Genomic DNA, 19,754 nt, shown 5'->3' on the forward strand with positions numbered 1-19,754 from the left:
CAAAAAATAACTATTATTGAGGATGCCCTTACTCCTTAGCATGTTAGAGCGTATGAAAAGCTCATATTTAATTTGTGATTTACATACATAACAAGTGTAAAAACATAATTTCTACTTATACTTATTGAATATTTTAACTTTTAGCATCAATCAATAAGAGATGAGCTGACACAACTAATATTGGGTGGAGGCTTTGTTGCATGCCACACCATAATATGTTGAATTTACTTATTAAATGGGATTATAAGAAATGTACTTTTTTATCTCTAAATTAGTAAGATTTTTTGTCGCTTAATTGTTAATAACGTGATTTTTTCATCATTAAGTTCTATTAAGATTGAGTTAATAAAACCAAATTGAACAAATTTAGAGACAAAAGAAATTACTTTATAAATAATTAAGGAACAAAAAGTGGTGACAGTATAATTGAGAGAGTAAAAGTGTCATTTTTGTATAATTTAGTAACGAGAAAAAAAAGTCATTTTACTTTCAGCTACAAAAATTGTATATAAGGAAGTTATAAAATTTGTAATATATGATTTTATACTATTCTCAAAATCCATTATCATTTAAAAAAAGATATTTTCATTCCTTATAATTTGTTATTCAAATTCATTATAATATAATCTTACATAGGTAAAGCACTAGCTTCCAATAAAAATTTGATGTAAATATTGAGGTAGATCACAACAAATTTTCAATAAAAAAATAAAAATTGAAGCAATCAATGTTATCTCAATGTTACAAATGTTGAATAAAAAACCAATCTTCAATCATTAAATAGGTCTTTAGATTTTAAAATCAACTATTCATGAAAAATATAATAGATCCACCAAATCACAATGTTATAGAAAAAACATAATTTAGAGTTTATTCATTTTCCTTTATAAGACACTAAGACCTTCCAAAAATGGAATTTCTATTCATTTTCGGTAATATAATGGAAGTACGTGCCATCAAAACTGGAAAAACAGTGCAATTAGATTTTATTATTATTAGGAGTATATATATATATTTTTGAATTCGTTAGGAGTATATATTTAACAACTTATTATTGATGTGGTACCAATTATAAGAACCGACCTCGCGCGGTCGGAAGAATTACCCTAAACCTATAGCCTCCACGATTCAAGGAATTATCCCAAACCGACCACCTCGTCTAGCCACATCCTAATAATGCAGTAGTTAGGAATCTCAACACGTGTGGACCAACTGAGACCGCTCCATTTCAGGCCAATGCATGCAGGAAGCGTGGCTAACATGTCGGAGTCTCTGCATGTGTCTCCAATTCACGGCACATTTAATGCTTTGAGAGAGGACTTTTTGAACTTGTTCACCAACAAATCAACAATACATCTTAGTTCGGGAACATTCGATCCACTATCTAAATAACTCAAGCTCACATCCCTACTTCGTAGACTACACATAAGCGTAGCTAGAGATGGTGTATTTACCACACCATTTTGGCCCACTATGTGAATTTCTATACAAATGCATTTACGTTAAATGCATTTCCGTAAATTATCAATTATTTTGATGAAGCAAAAATTTTATTTTATCAAATCTTGTATTAATTTCGTTGATTCTATTATGAATTATTAAAACATTATTACATGTTAATAAAAAAAATTTAAAAAATAGAGTGAGTAATAATTTATTCTAAATTTTAATTTGAATTCTCTAGATTGTGACAAATGTAACATTGTGTTTTTTGGTTGCAACCCAAAGAGTCGGTGGTAGATTGTGACAAATGTAACATTGTGTTTTTTTGTGCAAATCAAAGAGTCGGTGGTAGGTTGTGACAAATTTAACATTGTGTTTTTTTGTTGCAACCCAAAGAGTTGACAAATTTAACTGTGTTTTTTTTGTTGTTGCAGCCCAAAGAGTTGGTGGTAGATTGTGACAAATGTAACATTGTGTGTTTTTGTGTAAACCAAAGAGTCGGTGGTAGGTTGTGACAAATTTAACACTGTGTTTTTTTGTTGCAACCCAAAGAGTCGGTGGTAGATGATGACAAATTTAACATTGTGTTTTTTTGTGCAAACCAAAGAGTCGGTGGTAGGTTGTGACAAATTTAACATTGTTTTTTTTTTTTTGTTTTTTTTTTGTATCCCATGACATTCCCTCAAGAAGAAGTACTGAAGAACTACAAAAGTGCCAACTTAGCACAAAGTGTTTGCTAAGAAATCAGTTTAAATAATTCATGAAATAATGTTTTTTATTTTTTTTTTGAGAATTCATAACGAAATTAATACAAGATTTAATAAAATAAAATTTTTGCTTCATCAAAATAACCAATAAAAAGTTTCATTTATGGAAATGCATTTAACACAAATGAATTTGTATAGAAATGATATGGTAAATACACTGAATCTGTAGCTACGCTTACGTGTAGTCTACGAAGTAGGGACGTGAGGTCACAATAATATCTCTCAAGCGAAGTCAAAGTTTACTAGTTACTATGCCCGCATAAATAGCTCAGTTGTCACGTGGATGAAGTTTGGGAAGAAAAAAAAATATAAGACCAAATATTATTAAAAAATAAAAATTATAGCAAATCCATTCCGTGCACCACACGTGTGCGAACACTAGTTTATGTTAAATGCATTTCCGTAAATTATCAATTATTTTGATGAAGCAAAATTTTATTTTATTAAATCTTGTATTAATTTCGTTGATTCTATTATGAATTATTAAAACATTATTACATGTTAATAAATTTTTTTTTAAAAAAAAATAGTGAGTAATAATTTATTTTAAATTTTAATTTGAATACTCTAGATTGTGACAAATGTAACATTGTGTTTTTTGGTTGCAGCCCAAAGAGTCGGTGGTAGATTGTGACAAATGTAACATTGTGTTTTTTGGTGGCAGCTCAAAGAGTCGGTCGGTGGTAGATTGTGACAAATATAACATTGTGTTTTTTGGTTGCAGCCCAAAGAGTCGGTGGTAAATTCACTAGATTGTGACAAATGTAATATTGTGTTTTTTGTTGTAGCCCAAATAGTCGGTGGTAGATTGTGACAAATGTAACATTGTGTTTTTTGGTTGCAGTCCAAAGAGTCAGTACTCTACCACCGGGATTCGATCCTGTGACATTCTGTCAAGAAGAACCATAAAGGTGCTAACTGAGCACAAAGTATTTGGTAATAAATCAATTTAAATAATTCATGTAATAATATTTTTTTTTGAGAATTCATGTAATAATATTTTAACAATTCATAATAGAATCAACGAAATTAATACAAGATTTAATAAAATAACGTTTTCGCTTCTCGATAAAAAGTTTCATTTATGGAAATGCATTTGTATATAAATCCACCGATCGGGCAAAAATGATACGGTAAATACACTGAATCTCGAGCAATGCTGACGTGTAATCTACGAAGCAGGGAAGTGAGGTCACAATAATCTCTCAAGCGAAGTCAAAGTTTACTAGTTACCCCACATAAATAGCTCAGTTGATCACATGGATGAAGTTTGAGAAGAAAAAATAATATAAGACCAAAAACAAAACAAAACAAAACCATGTTTTACGTGCAAGATATTCCCTATATAACGACCTATGCAGTTGCAATTTCCCTCCAAAGTTGTGTTGAAAAGCTTTAAACAGAGCACAAGAAACTCCCAATTTCTCCATCATCTCTCAACAATTCTGCAACCTGCAAATCGTTGAAGATCAAACGCTATGAGCTCTTCTGCTCCGCCGCCAACCGAGAGCAAATTACGCTCGATGAACGAGTTTTGGAACAGCTACGCTGGATGTCTATACCATATGTTCATCAATCACAGCCTCGACTGGCCGACGCCCACCGTCGAATGGCTCCCCGACGGGGAGGAGCCAGGGCGCATTACACTGTACATATAATTTTCTGCAACGTAGTCTATAGTATTAATAAAAACAAAATCTTTAATTTTAACTTTTCGTCCAAAACAGTCCTATATTATTAAGTTTGCTTTATATGGTAAAATATTGTAATACAATTCATATTCGTGCTACAATTGTACCTTAAAATATGTTAATACAATTCTTAAGGATAAGAAATTCTTTCCTACTTTCTTATTCGTAATATAATTTTAGATTAAAATTACTAATCTGTACATATATACTTCCTTGCAATGCATGTTATCTATATCCATACCATTAATAAAAACAAAACCCTCTTTTTAACTTGTAGCCTAAAAAAGTCATATACTATTAAGGTTTGTGTAATATTGTAAAATATGGTAATACAATTCCTATTCGTACAGTACATTACTCTAGCTAATCTCAGTTTTAATTGTAAGAAAATTTGTTATCTTAATAGCGTACCTAACCAGAATAATATAGAAGCATCGTTGCTCCTCTATTTATAAGTTGTTTGATAATGCTCAATTGTTGTTAGAACCAGCTGTTTGTGCACCAGACATGAGCACTATAGAAGGATGAATATATTTACGTTGTGACTGCTTGTGTAAGGCAGAATCAGACGGTGAAAATCTATCAAAAGTACACACTCTTTAATTTCTAGTATTGGGTGGAAGCTTTGTTGCATGCCACACCCTAATATGTTGAATTTACTTATTAAATGGGATTATAAAAAAAATGTACTTTTTATCCCTAAATTAGTAAAACTTTTCGTCGCTCAATTGTCAATGAAGTGATTTTTTTCCATCGTTAAGTTCTATTAAGATTGAGTTAATAAAACCAAATTGAAACAATTTAGAGACAAAAAAATTATTTTGTAAATAATTGAGGAACAAAAAGTGGTGACAATATAATTGAGGGAGTAAAAGTGTCATTTTTGTATAATTTAGTAACGAAAAAAAAAGTCATTTTGCTTTAAGTTATACAAAAATTGTATATATATAAGAAAGTTCTAAAATTTGTAATATATGATTTTATACTATTCTCAAAATCCATTATTATTTAAAAAAAAAGATATTTTCATTCTTTATAATTTGTTATTCAAATTCATTATAATATAATCTTACATAGGTAAAACACTAGCTTCCAATAAAAATTTGATATAAATATTGAGGTAGATCACAACAAATTTTCAATAAAAAATAAAAATTGAAGCAAATGTTGAATAAAAAACCAATCTTCAATCATTAAATAGGTCTTTAGATTTTAAAATCAACTATTCACGAAAAATATCATAGATCCACCAAATCACAATGTTATAGAAAAAAACATAATTTAGAGTTTATTCATTTTCCTTTATAAGACCTTCCAAAAAGGGAATTTCTATTCATTTTCGGTAATAATATAATGGAAGTACGTGCCATCAAAACTGGAAAAATAGTGCAATTAGATTTTATTATTATTAGGAGTATATATTTAACAACTTATTATTGATGTGGTACCAATTATAAGAACCGACCTCGCGCGGTCGGAAGAATTACCCTAAACCTATAGCCTCCACGATTCAATGAATTATCCCAAACCGACCACCTCGTCTAGCCACATCCTAATAATGCAGTAGTTAGGAATCTCAACACGTGTGGACCAACTGAGACCGCTCCATTTCAGGCCAATGCATGCAGGAAGCGTGGCTAACATGTCGGAGTCTCTGCATGTGTCTCCAATTCACGTCACATTTAATGCTTTGAGAGAGGACTTTTTGAACTTGTTCACCAACAAATCAACAATACATCTTAGTTCGGGAACATTCGATCCACTATCTAAATAACTCAAGCTCACATCCCTACTTCGTAGACTACACATAAGCGTAGCTAGAGATGGTGTATTTACCACACCATTTTGGCCCACTATGTGAATTTCTATACAAATGCATTTACGTTAAATGCATTTCCGTAAATTATCAATTATTTTGATGAAGCAAAAATTGTATTTTATCAAATCTTGTATTAATTCCGTTGATGCCAAGGACCTTATAGTCCAGTGGCATCAAACCCTTCCTTTTATACGGGAGGTAGTGGGTTCGAGCCTCAGTGGAGTCAATACTGACTCTTGTGTTTCAATAGGTTGAGAAAGTAGTTATGTTATGAACAGATACTGCATTGTAATAGTATTAATTCCGTTGATTCTATTATGAATTATTAAAACATTATTACATGTTAATAAAAAAAAATTAAAAAAATAGAGTGAGTAATAATTTATTCTAAATTTTAATTTGAATACTCTAGATTGTGACAAATGTAACATTGTGTTTTTTGGTTGCAGCGCGTAAAGAGTCGGTGGTAGATTGTGACAAATGTAACTGTGTTTTTCGGTTGCAGCCTAAAGAGTCGGTGGTAGATTGTGACAAATGTAACATTGTGTCGGTGGTAGATTGTGACAAATGTAACATTGTGTTTTTTTTTTTTTTTGCAAACCAAAGAGTCGGTGGTAGGTTGTGACGAATTTAGGTTGTGTTTTCTGGTTGCAGCCTAAATAGTCGGTGGTAGATTGTGACAAATGTAACATTGTGTTTTTTTTTGTGCAAACCAAAGAGTCGGTGGTAGGTTGTGACAAATTTAACATTGTGTTTTTTTGGTTGGTTGCAACACAAAGAGTCGGTGGTAGGTTGTGACAAATTTAATATTGTGTTTTTTGTTTCAACCCAAAGAGTCAGTGGTAGATTGTGACAAATTTAACATTTAACATTGTGTAAAAGTCGGTACTCTACCACCGGGATTCGATCCTATGACATTTCTTCAAGAAGAACCACAAAGGTGCCAACTGAGCACAAAGTGTTTGGTAAAAAATCAGTTTAAATAATTCATGTAATAATGTTTTTTATTTTTTTGAGAATTCATATAATAATATTTTAATAATTCATAATAGAATCAACGAAATTAATACAAGATTTAATAAAATAACATTTTTGCTTCATCAAAATAATCGATAAAAAGTTTCATTTATGGAAATGCATTTAACACAAATGAATTTGTATAGAAATTCACCAACCGGGCAAAAATGATATGGTAAATATACTGAATCTCTAGCTACGCTTACGTGTAGTCTACGAAGTAGGGACGCGAAGTCACAATAATATCTCTCAAGCGAAGTCAATCGATCCAAACCATCTTTTCAATTGCACTATATAATATTTGATGTTATAATTTTCATAATTATATATCGATTCAAATATTCTTAAAATATTATAGCAAATATATTCCGTGCACCGCACGTGTGCGAACACTAGTTTATGTTAAATGCATTTCCGTAAATTATCAATTACTTTGATGAAGCAAAATTTTTATTTTATTAAACTTTGTATTATTAATTTCGTTGATTCTATTATGAGTTATTAAAACATTATTACATGTTAATAATTTTTTTTTGAAAAATAAAGTGAGTAATAATTTATTCTAAATTTTAATTTGAATACTCTAGATTGTGACAAATGTAACATTGTGTTTTTTGGTTGCAGCCCTAACAGTCGGTGGTAGATTGTGACAAATGTAACATTGCGTTTTTTGGTTGCAGCTCAAAGAGTCGGTCGGTGGTAGATTGTGACAAATGTAACATTGTGTTTTTTGGTTGCAGCCCAAAAGAGTCGGTGGTAGATTCACTAGATTGTGACAAATGTAATATTGTGTTTTTTTTTTGTTGTAGCTCAAAGAGTCGGTGGTAGGTTGTGACAAATGTAACATTGTGTTTTTTTGTTGCAATCCAAAGAGCCAGTACTCTACCACCCGGATTCGATCCTGTGACATTCATCAAGAAGAACCATAAAGGTGCTAACTGAGCACAAAGTGTTTGGTAATAAATCAATTTAAATAATTCATGTAATACTGTTTTTTTTTGTGAATTCATGTAATATATAATATTTTAATAATTCATAATATAATCAACGAAAGTAATACGCGATTTAATAAAATAACGTTTCCGCTTCTCGATAAAAAGTTTCATTTATGGAAATGCATTTAATATAAATGAATTTGTAAAGAAATCCACCGACCGGCCCAAAATGATACGGTAAATACACTGAATCTCGAGCAAGGCTTACATGTAATCTACGAAGCAAGAACGTGAGATCACAATAATCTCTCAAGCGAAGTCAATGTTTACTAGTTACTATGCTCGAATAAATAACCCAGTTGGTCAAGTCGGTGGTAGGTTGTGACAAATTTAACATTGTGTAAAAGTCGATACTCTACCACCGAGATTCAATCCCATGACATTCCCTCAAAAAAAATCACAAAGGTGCTAACTGAACACAAAGTGTTTGGTAAGAAATCAGTTTAAATAATTCATGTAATAATGTTTTTTATTTTTTTGAGAATTTATATAATAATATTTTAATAATTCATAATAGAATCAACGGAATTAATACAAGATTTAATAAAATAACATTTTTGCTTCATCAAAATAATCGATAAAAAATTTCATTTTTGGAAATGCATTTAACACAAGTGAATTTGTATAGAAATTCACCGACCATGCCAAAATGATATGGTAATACACTTAATCTCTAGCTACGCTTACGTGGAGTCTATGAAGTAGGGATGCGAGGTCACAATAATATCTCTCAAGCGAAGTCAAAGTTTACTGTTAGGAATATAGCGGAATAATGCTGAAGCGAATAATAAAAAATTGAGAATTATAGAAGTTAAATAATAGGAAAATAATAAAATAACAAACGAATTTACTAAATGGGAAAATATAATAATATATATATATTAATACTCAAAAAGAGTAAACAATGAAAAAATATATATATTAATATATATGTACGTGAGAAGCAAAGAGGAAGAACAATGAATTCAAGATTGATGTACGAAATGAGTGCAAATTACAAAGTAAATAAGCAACCTATTTATACATTGAAACTAAGAGAATAATTCGGCAATTGTAAGAAACTCCATGAAGATCGGCGACCGTGCATCTAACATTCAGCAGTGGAGAACCAACGCATGCAACGTGGAAGACAATTGCGGAAGACCTATTCTTCATAAATTTGAGCCACAATAATTTATATCATATTCTAACAATTACTAGTTACTATGCTTTTTGGTGATTGCAGCCCAAAGAGTCGGTGGTAAATTGTGACAAATGTAACATTGTGTTTTTTTTGTGCAAACCAAGGAGTCGGTGGTAAGTTTTAACAAATTTAACATTGTGTTTTTTGTTGCCGTCCAAAGAGTCGGTGGTAGATTGTGACAAATTTTAATAATTCATAATAGAATCAACGAAATTAATACAAGATTTAATAAAATAACATTTTTGCTTCATCAGCAAAAGGACAGCATCAAAAAACATAATCGATCCAAATCATCTTTTTAATTATACTATATAATATTTGATGTTATAATTTCTATAATTATATATCGATTCAAATATTCTTAAAATATTATAGCAAATATATTCCGTGCACCGCACGTGTGCGAACACTAGTTTATGTTAAATGCATTTCCGTAAATTATCAATTACTTTGATGAAGCAAAATTTTTATTTTATTAAACTTTCTATTAATTTCGTTGATTCTATTATGAATTATTAAAACATTATTACATGTTAATAATTTTTTTTTAAAAAAAATAAAGTGAGTAATAATTTATTCTAAATTTTAATTTGAATACTCTAGATTGTGACAAATGTAACATTGTGTTTTTTGGTTGCAGCCCTAACAGTCGGTGGTAGATTGTGACAAATGTAACATTGCGTTTTTTGGTTGCAGCTCAAAGAGTCGGTCGGTGGTAGATTGTGACAAATGTAACATTGTGTTTTTTGGTTGTAGCCCAAAAGAGTCGGTGGTAGATTCACTAGATTGTGACAAATGTAATATTGTGTTTTTTTTCTTTTTGTTGTAGCCAGTACTCTACCACCCGGATTCGATCATGTGACATTCCCTCAAGAAGAACCATAAAGGTGCTAACTAAGCACAAAGTGTTTGGTAATAAATCAATTTAAATAATTCATGTAATAATGTTTTTTTTTTTGTGAATTCATGTAATATATAATATTTTAATAATTCATAATATAATCAACGAAATTAATACACGATTTAATAAAATAACGTTTCCGCTTCTCGATAAAAAGTTTCATTTATGGAAATGCATTTAACATAAATGAATTCGTATAGAAATCCACCGACGGGCCATAATGATAAGGTAAATACACGGAATCTCGAGCGAGGCTTACGTGTAATCTACGAAGCAGGGACGTGAGATCACAATAATCTATCAAGCGAAGTCAATGTTTACTAGTTACTATGCCCGAATAAATAGCTCATGTGGTCACATAGATAGAGTTTGAGAAGAAAAAAATAATATAAGACCAAAAACAAAAACAAAACAAAACAAAACCATGTTTTACGTGCAAAATATTCCCTATATAACCCCGACCTATGCAGTTGCAAATTCCCTCCAAAGTTGTGTTGAAAAGCTTTAAACAGAGCACAAGAAACTCCCAATTTCTCCATCATCGCTCAACAATTCTGCAACCTGCAAATCGTTGAAGATCAAACGCGATGAGTTCTTCTGTTCCGCTGCCAACCGAGAGCCAATTACGCTCGATGAACGACTTTTGGAACAACTACGCTGGATGTCTGTACCATATGTTCATCAATCACAGCCTCGACTGGCCCACGCCCACCGTCGAATGGCTCCCCGACGGGGAGGAGCCGGTGCGGTCGCATTATACTGTCCAGAAACTGATCGTCGGAACTCGCGCGGCAGGGAATGCACAGAACAGCCTTTTGCTCGCTCAGGTTAGGCTGCCTCGCGAGGATAAGAAGCCAAAGAAAAAATCCAGTTCTTCTGTTGAGCTTGGGAAGGTACATAGTGAATTTTTCTGTGATTTTGTTTGCAATTTCTTTTGTTTTGACCTGATTATGTTGTATTAAGAAATTAAAGGTGCAAAAAATGTTGAGATTGATCAAATCTTATTTGCATAATTAAATCAGTGACCTTACAATCTCGATCGTTTTCCCCTTTCCTTCAATTCACACTGGCATAAATCAGTGTAAAGCCAATCTGTTTGAGATACAAATTTGTTCTGTGTAAGATTGATCAGTACTTATTTGCATGGAGACACAGTAGTTCTGTTTTGAAACTTCAGAAAACATATACTCTGTGCTTATCTTCAACTTCAAATGTAAACTTTTATAGTAGTTTTGTTTTGAAACTTCGTTTTCGTATAGTATCTTTTCTTGCCTATTTTACAAATTTATAGCTATTTGAGGTAATTCTCCTATCCATGTAGCACTAAATATTTCTCTGTTGCAGATAGAAATAGTGCAGCAAATAAATCATGATGGGGTAGTTAACCGGGCTCGCTACATGCCACAAAACCCAAGTATTGTTGCTACCAAGACAGGAAGTGCTGAGCTTTTCATGTTTGATTGTACCAAACATCCATCGAACCCTCCCGAGGAGGGTGTTTGCAACCCTGATTTGAGGTTAACTGGTCACAAAGATAAAGGGAATGCCTTGTCCTGGAGTCCACTGAAGCAGGGTTATTTGTTAAGTGGCTCAGATGATGGTCAAATTTGCATATGGGATGTTAACGCCACTCCAAACGATAAGGCACTTGAGGCCATGCATATATTTGATGTATGTATCAGCTAACTATATAAGAACTACTATGCATTATGTGTTTTATGAAGTTCCTTTTACTTGCATAACCATTATGTATTTCACAATTTTGTGTGAGATTTTCCATTAATGCACTTTAATAAACATATCATTAAGATAACAGAATGTTGGAAGTTTCCTCATCAGACAGTGTGAGTAATCCCCAACTTCTTAACATTTAAGTTTCTCATATTGTTTTTTATGCTGATAAATAGCTCTTTTGATGATGTTCTAACAGATTCAACATGGATGTGCTAAGGATGTAGCTTGGCATATGAAGAATGAGAACCTATTTGGTTCTGTTGGTGAAGATAACTATCTGCGTATATGGGATATACGCACTCCAGTGATCAAGCTTAATCAATCTGTACTTTCTCATGAAGCTATGGTGAGTATTTGAGTACAGAAATGGAGTCATACATATGTGTAGAGGATGGTATCTTTCATACAGATCTTTACAAGTGTATTTCAACTGAGTACATTGTAGAAGTCAGTACTATATTTGTGTGATAAGTTGGTAAAAGAAGATTCTGAGTTTGAACAATCTGCATAGCACTTGATCTAGACTAGTCCATTTGGTGGAACAGGTTTGGAAGTGCAAGCCTATTGTCTAGTAGCTTGTAAACCAAATTAAACTTTCATTTCACTTTATGTTCTTTAACTTTTAATGTTTTATTCTTTGTGACTACATTAGTTGATTTATGTAACTTTCCTAACATTTCTTTGTTATTAATACAGGTTAACTCCCTGGCATTTAATCCTATTAATGGATGGGTTGTAGCAACTGGATCTTCTGATAGGAAAGTCATATTGTTTGATCTGCGCATGATTTCTTCTTCTCTCCAGACCTTGGAATGGCCATTGCAGTAAGAGGCTATTCTACTTCCCATTTTCTTATTGAGGAAACTTTGCTGTCTTTATCAATTGTGTTAGGGCATAATTGTTCTCTCTCTCTCTCTCTCTCTCTCTCTCTCTCTCTCTCTCTCTCTGTAAATGCAAACAAGTATTAAAGGCTTTTCTGAACCTTGTGACAGGGAGGAGGTTGACAATGTTAGGTGGAGTCACAAGCGTGAGAATATTTTAGCTTCAAGTAGTGGCAAGAAGCTTCTTGTTTGGGATACTAGCAGGTATTTCTTCACTACTGTTACATGGTGCATAGCTATATCTGTGAAGAATTCAAGAACTGAATGCATTTGTTACATGAGTTTTTTACTTTTCTTGTAATGTTAGCAGCAGTCTTTACTGATTGCACATCCTAATTATAGCATTTATATATGGTCTGGCAGAGGGTAAATTTTGAATTATTACAATGCAGGTTTTGTTTTCTGTTTATGTGTTAAAGTTCTTTAGACAAATGAAATCATGCATTCATGCCTACAAGTTCTATTTGGGAATATGAGACAGAGAGAGAAAGAGAGACTCTCAAAGAAGGAAATTTTTGTCTCTGTAGATTCTCATTTCCTGAAGTGGCCAACTTGATCTTCCCTGGCCATATCTTTTACCTGCAATTTCTCTTTCACAACTGTCCCCAAATTCAAAGATAGATATACAGATGCAAGAAGAAAACAGACCTGTATGTAATTCACTCTTTTGGCTTTCTTGCCAGGATTGGCCGCGCACAAACCAGTGATGAGGAAAAAGCAGGACCCCCGGAGTTTGTCTTTATTCACTTTGCCCACTTGGATAGCATTACAGACTTCTCATGGAGCCCAACCGGCCCAACCAACGATTTGAGTATCGCCAGTGTAGCCAACGACAGCAGTATACACTTATGGAGGATGAAAGAAGAGAAATGAGAAGAATTGGAAGAAGAAGATGATGAGAAGGCCCCATAGCTTCCTCTTCCAACTTTGGTGTTATTCTGAGCTGTGGTTTATCTTTATTTCTAAAGTATTGTGTCTGGTGTTACTATGGATTTACCAGAGTTCTTTTAGCCTTTATTTGGCTTAGACATTCTTCTTTTGACTCCTTCTATATGCATGCATTATCAACAGTTATGTTACCAACTATTTTCATTATTTGCTAAAATGCATGTGCATATAAATAGGTTGTGTTGTTTATGTTCAATCAACAATTTCTTACTGTGCTACCTGATCATGGTTGTTGTGTTTGTAAGCTTTGAGTGCCTCTAATATTAGATCAGATGGCCTAGAGAACGAGATTTTATTCATTTATAGCTTAAAGCTAAACCTATGAAAAGTTCATATTTAGTTGCCTTCAGGGCTAGCATAGAGGTCAATCACCTGACCTCAAATCAGTAAGTCACAGCTGGAGCCAGGAGGCACCAGAGTGAGGATTTGAACTCCACCACGAACATCATTAGAGTTGGACTCCTCAAGTAGGCGTTGGGCTCCACATGTTGGAATAGGGTGTAAGACTAATTGAAAGATCATTTATGCGACTCGGATTTATATCTTCTAGTTCTTGGGGCAAGGAACTATAGGCTATGATTATTAAATAAAAGTTCATATTTAGTTTGTTTGGTAAATACATTTTTCATTAGCTTATGAATTAGTGGTGGTAGAGTTTTCATATGTTTTAGTGACAATGTTGCATACTTACTGAGTGTAAAAACTCTTTAGTCTTTAGTCTTACTTATACATACTCTGTATAAAATATTTTAACTCTAGCCTCAAGTGCCCTCAACTTATAAGAGGTGGGCTGTCACAGCTACTTACTATTTAATTGAGGTGTTGTTGCTCTACTCCTTAACAAGTTGTTTGGTAAACATGAATTGAAATGTAATTATAACACAATTCTTTAAGCTCACAAATTACAGTATTTGGTTGGAAAAATTACAATTCTATCCATTTGTTAAATTGGAATTCATGCCTCTCCCTCATGAATTCCAATTTAACATAGCCGGTAAAGGAAAAGATATGGAAATGACCTTTTTGCCCTTAGTTGTTGTTGTTGTTATTATTATTATTATTACAAAAGGACATTTTAGTCTTTGTGTCGTTTCTTCCCTTCACATTCTCAATAATTTAATTCTTCTTTTCCACACAATGTAATTTGGATTCTTACTTTAAAATTTTTTTCACCGAGCTACAACTCTTTTCCCACCAAATTTTCTCCTCCCAACCAAACACCCAGTAAGATCTTTGTTGTGTTGGACGTCTAATGATTCGGCATGTTTTCAAGGTAGCAGTAATTTTGTTTGATTCTTCATGAAGCGCATATAATATACTCCGCATATAATGTAATAATATAAATGCTCTAATAAATGTTTCACGCTATAATACGTTGTATTTTCTTATTAAATGTGATACTTTTCACCCCTAAATTAGTGAGGAATAGTATACTTTCTATCCTTAAATTATGCATGTTGACACATTTTTGTCTTTCTCAATTGCCTGCGAAATGACTTTTTTCGTCATTAAATTCTATTACGGTTCGATTAATAAAACCACATTGGAATGATTCAGGGACAAACAAAAAAAAAAACTTTGTTTTAAAAATATCTTTTCATTCTCTATAATTTGTAATTCAAATTCGATATTATAATATAATCTACTTTGAGCATTGCATAGGTAAAAGTGTAAAGTGCCAGGAGTGTGTTTGATTCGTACAAGAAAATTAGAATCAGAATGTGAATCAAATACTTGGTAATGATAATAAATTTTTGTGAAAGTATCTTGCATGTTTGGTAGTAAAGTACAATCAAAATGATTATCTGTATTGATGTTTGGTTATGTATGACCCTATAATGAGAATAAACGTTTTAAAAATACAAAAATAAAATATTAATGTAATTGATACTAATATAATGATACTAATATGAACAAAAAAAATCAAAACAAAAATCTAAAAGCATTAATCTAAATTTTTTTTGAGTACTATTGACTCTCTTATAATGTAGTATCGTCTATACATACTTTATCAGCCTATTGAACACAAAGAGTCAATGCTTCGCCTGAGATTCGAACATGTGACCTCCCATTTAGAAATGATGTTTTTAATTGGTGTGGTAATCACAAAGAGTCAATGAAGCATAAATATTTTGATGAAACAAAAATGTTTTTTTTTTTTTTTATAAAGTAAAAGTCAACATTTGCAGCTTGCATGTTTTGTGCTTAAGGTAATGAAAATATCATATGCAAGCTAAAGTTTCATACACTATTTAGGAATTTATGTAATTAGAAATTTAGGGTTAAGGATTTAATCATGTGAACTTGAGGAGTTGTTGTTTTACGAATGACGACGATCGACGATCGATGGAGTTGCTCAGTTGCTAACTAAAAGTTTGAGGCAGAAGTCCAATGAATTGTTGGCTAGCTATTGTCCTGCAGATTACGGAGACATGCTATGGCACACAAGCAATAAGCCAATAATGCTAAGCCAATAATGCAAGTTGCTACTACTCAATGAAGAGTGAAGATTAAAGTTTGCGATTGCAGAAGATTGAAGAAGAAATAGAGGAGTTGAGGAGAACCTATAGATCTATGAATTTTGAGTGATTTATGAAAAAATAACTAAAAGTGAAATGACATCTATAAATCTAAGATGCATTAGAGCCAAGAGGAGCGAAATCTTTGTATGTTGAATAGATTGGATACTCTTATGTTTAAGTTCATTTAAATTGATTTCTTAGACAAAACTTTGTGTACAATTGACACCTCTCTGACTTTCTTTGAGAGAACGTCACAAAATCAAACCTGATTTTGTAATGAAGTCAATAGTACTCAAAATAAAATCTTAATTTTTTAAAAGGATGATCATACCTGAATAATATAAGGACAAAAAAATAATAATAATAAATCCATGTTTTACGTGCAAAATATTCCCTATATAACGACCGAAGCAGTTGCAATTTCCCTCCAAAGTTATGTTGAAAAGCATTAAACACAACACAAGAAACTCCCGCGAAAGCCATTTCTGATTTCTCCATCATCGCTGAAGAATTTTGCAACCTGCAAATCGTTGAAGATCAAACGCGATGAGTTCCGGTTCGCCGCCAACCAGGAGGGAATTACTCGCGATGCACGAGTTTTGGAAAAGCAACGCTCAAAATCTATACGATATGGTCGTCACTTACAACTCCGACTGGCCGACGCCCACCGTCGAATGGCTCCCTGACGGGGAGGAGCCGGAGGGGGAGTCTTATACTGTCCAGAAACTGATCGTCGGAACTCGCGCGCCAGAGAATGAACAGAACAGCCTTTTGCTCCTTCAGGTTAGGCTGCCTCGCGACGATTGGGAGGGTGAACAATTCAGTTCTTCTGTTGAGATGGGGAAGGTACATAGTGAATTCTTCTGTGATTTTTATTGCGATTCCTTTTGTTTTGTTTTGACCTGATTATGTTGTATTAAGGAAGCTGTAAAAGATGTTGAGATAGATCAAATCTTATTTGCATAAATCAGATCGAGTTCTTACAATCTCATTTTCCCCTTTCCTTCAATTCTCACAGTAGTTTTGTTTTGAAACTTCAGAAAACATATACTCTGTACTTATCTTCAACTTCAAATGTAAACATTAATAGTAGTTTTGTTTTGAAACTTCACTTTGCTATAGTATCATTTCTTGCCTATTTTACAAATTTATAGCTATTTGAGGTAATTCCCTATCCATGTAACACTAAATATTTCTGTTGCAGGTAGAAATAGTGCAGCGAATAAATCATGATGGGGTAGTTAACCGGGCTCGTTACATGCCACAAAACCCAAGTATTGTTGCTACCAAGACAGGCAGTGCTGAGCTTTTCATGTTTGATTGTACCAAACATCCATCGAACCCTCCCGAGGAGGGTGTTTGCAACCCTGATTTGAGGTTAACTGGTCACAAAGATAAAGGGAATGCCTTGTCCTGGAGTCCACTTAAGCAGGGTTATTTGTTAAGTGGCTCAGATGATGGTCAAATTTGCATATGGGATGTTAATGCCACTCCAAACGATAAGACACTTGAGGCCATGCATATATTTGATGTATGTATCAGCATTAACTATATAAGAACTACTATGCATTATGTGTTTTATGAAGTTCCTTTTACTTGCATCATCATTATGTATTTCACAATTTTGTGTGAGATTTTCCATTAATGCACTTTAATAAACATATCATTAAGATAACAGAATGTTGGAAGTTTCCTCATCAGACAGTGTGAGTAATCCCCAACTTCTTAACATTTAAGTTTCTCATATTGTTTTTTGTGCTGATAAATAGCTCTTTTGATGATGTTCTAACAGATTCAACATGGATGTGCTAAGGATGTAGCTTGGCATATGAAGAATGAGAACTTATTCGGTTCAGTTGGAGAAGATAACTATCTACGTATATGGGATATACGCACTCCAGTGATCAAGCTTAATCAATCTGTACTTTCTCATGAAGCTATGGTGAGTATTTGAGTACAGAAATGGAGTCATACATATGTGTAGAGGATGGTATCTTTCATACAGATCTTTACAAGTGTATTTCAACTGAGTACATTGTAGAAGCCAGTACTATATCTAATATCTGGAATACATTAGGGTACTTGTTCGTTCAAACAGTAGTATATCTTTAGTTTTTGTTTTATAGATAAAAACCATCATATGCCTAAAATATGCCAGGGCTTGTAGAGTTGTCAACCTAAAAGCCTATGGATAATATTTCCTTTGCTTTTCAGTGGGAAACATATATTTTCTGTGTATTTATCTGTATTTGTGTGATAAGTTGGTAAAAGAAGATTCTGAGTTTGAACAATCTGCATAGCACTTGATCTAGACTAGTCCATTTGGTGGAACAGGCTTGGAAGTGCAAGTCTATTGTCTAGTTGCTTGTAAACCAAATTTAATTTTCATTTCACTTTATGTTCTGTAAAACTTTCCTAACATTTCATTGTTATTAATACAGGTTAACTCCCTGGCATTTAATCCTATTAATGGATGGGTTGTAGCAACTGGATCTTCTGATAGGAAAGTCATATTGTTTGATCTGCGCATGATTTCTTCTTCCCTCCAAACCTTGGAACGTCCATTGCAGTAAGAGGCTATTCTACATCCCATTTTCTTCTTGAGGAAACTTTGCTTTCTTTATCAATCGTGTTAGGGCATAATTGTTCTCTCTCTCTCTTTAAATGCAAACAAGTATTAAAGGCTTTTCTGAACCTTGTGACAGGGAGGAGGTTGATCATGTTAGGTGGAATCACAAGCGTGAAAATATTTTAGCTTCAAGTTGTGCTGGCAAGAAGCTTCTTGTTTGGGATATTAGCAGGTATTTCTTCACTACTGTTACATGGTGCATAGCTATATCTGTGAAGAATTCAAGAACTGAATGCATTGTTACGTGAGTTTTTTACTTTTCTTGTAATGTTAGCAGCAGCCTTTACTGATTGCACATCCTAATTATAGCATTGATATATGGTCTGACAGAGGGTAAATTTTGAATTATTACAATGCAGGCTTTGTTTTCTGTTTATATGTTTAAGTTCTTTAGACAACTGAAATCATGCATTCATGCCTACAAGTTCTATTTGGGAATATGAGAGAGAGAGAGAGACTCTCAAAGAAGGAAACTTTTATCTGTGTAGATTCTCATTTCCTGAAGTGGCCAACTTGATCTCCCCTGGCCATATCTTTTACCTGCAATTTCACTGTCAAAACTTCTCCAAAAAATCCAAGATACAAAGATGCAAGAAGAAAACAGATCAGACCTGTATGTAATTCACTCTTTTGGCTTTCTTGCCAGGATTGGCCGCATACAAACCAGTGAGGAGGAAAAAGCAGGACCCCCGGAGTTGATCTTTCTTCACTTTGGCCACATGGATAGCATTACAGACTTCTCTTGGAGCCCAACCTACGACTCCGCTATCGCCAGTGCAGCCAATGACAACAGTCTACAGTTATGGCGGATGCTAGAAGATGAAGATGATGATGATGATGAGAAGGCCCCATAGCTTCCTCTTCCAACTTTGGTATTATTCTGAGCTGTGGTTTATCTTTTCTTTCCAAAGTATTGTTTCTGGTGTTACTATGGATTTACCAGAGTTCTTTTAGCCTCTATTTGGCTTAGACATTCTTCTTTTGACTCCTTCTATATGCATATATGCATCATCAACAGCTCTGTTACCAACTATTTTCATTCTTTGCTCAAATGCATGTGCATATAAATAGGTTGTGTTGTTCATGTTCAATCAACAATTTCTTACTGTGCTACCTGATGATGGTTGTTGTGTTTGTAAGCCTTGAGTGCCTCTAATATTATATCAGATGGCCTAGAAAGAAAAATAATGAGATTTAATTCATTTATAGCTTAAAGCCTATGAA

At 33.2% G+C, this 19,754-nt stretch overlaps 2 protein-coding genes across 2 annotated transcripts; both read left to right on the forward strand.

Moving 5' to 3' along the window:
• Window positions 1–10,403: 10,403 nt before the first annotated feature.
• On the forward strand, window positions 10,404–13,304 carry LOC116030944 (WD-40 repeat-containing protein MSI1-like). Its single transcript, XM_031273327.1, has 6 exons — window positions 10,404–10,709; window positions 11,161–11,487; window positions 11,747–11,896; window positions 12,247–12,362; window positions 12,534–12,635; window positions 13,115–13,304. The coding sequence occupies exons 1-6, from the start codon at window positions 10,404–10,406 to the stop codon at window positions 13,302–13,304; spliced, it is 1,191 nt and encodes a 396-aa protein (XP_031129187.1).
• A 3,143-nt stretch (window positions 13,305–16,447) lies between these two features.
• Window positions 16,448–19,384, forward strand: LOC116030949 (WD-40 repeat-containing protein MSI1-like). Its single transcript, XM_031273339.1, has 6 exons — window positions 16,448–16,747; window positions 17,106–17,432; window positions 17,694–17,843; window positions 18,343–18,460; window positions 18,585–18,702; window positions 19,177–19,384. The coding sequence occupies exons 1-6, from the start codon at window positions 16,448–16,450 to the stop codon at window positions 19,382–19,384; spliced, it is 1,221 nt and encodes a 406-aa protein (XP_031129199.1).
• The last annotated feature ends 370 nt before the right edge of the window (window positions 19,385–19,754 follow it).

Source organism: Ipomoea triloba, chromosome 1 (assembly GCF_003576645.1).
Source record: "Ipomoea triloba cultivar NCNSP0323 chromosome 1, ASM357664v1".
NCBI classification, from domain to species: Eukaryota; Viridiplantae; Streptophyta; class Magnoliopsida; order Solanales; family Convolvulaceae; genus Ipomoea; species Ipomoea triloba.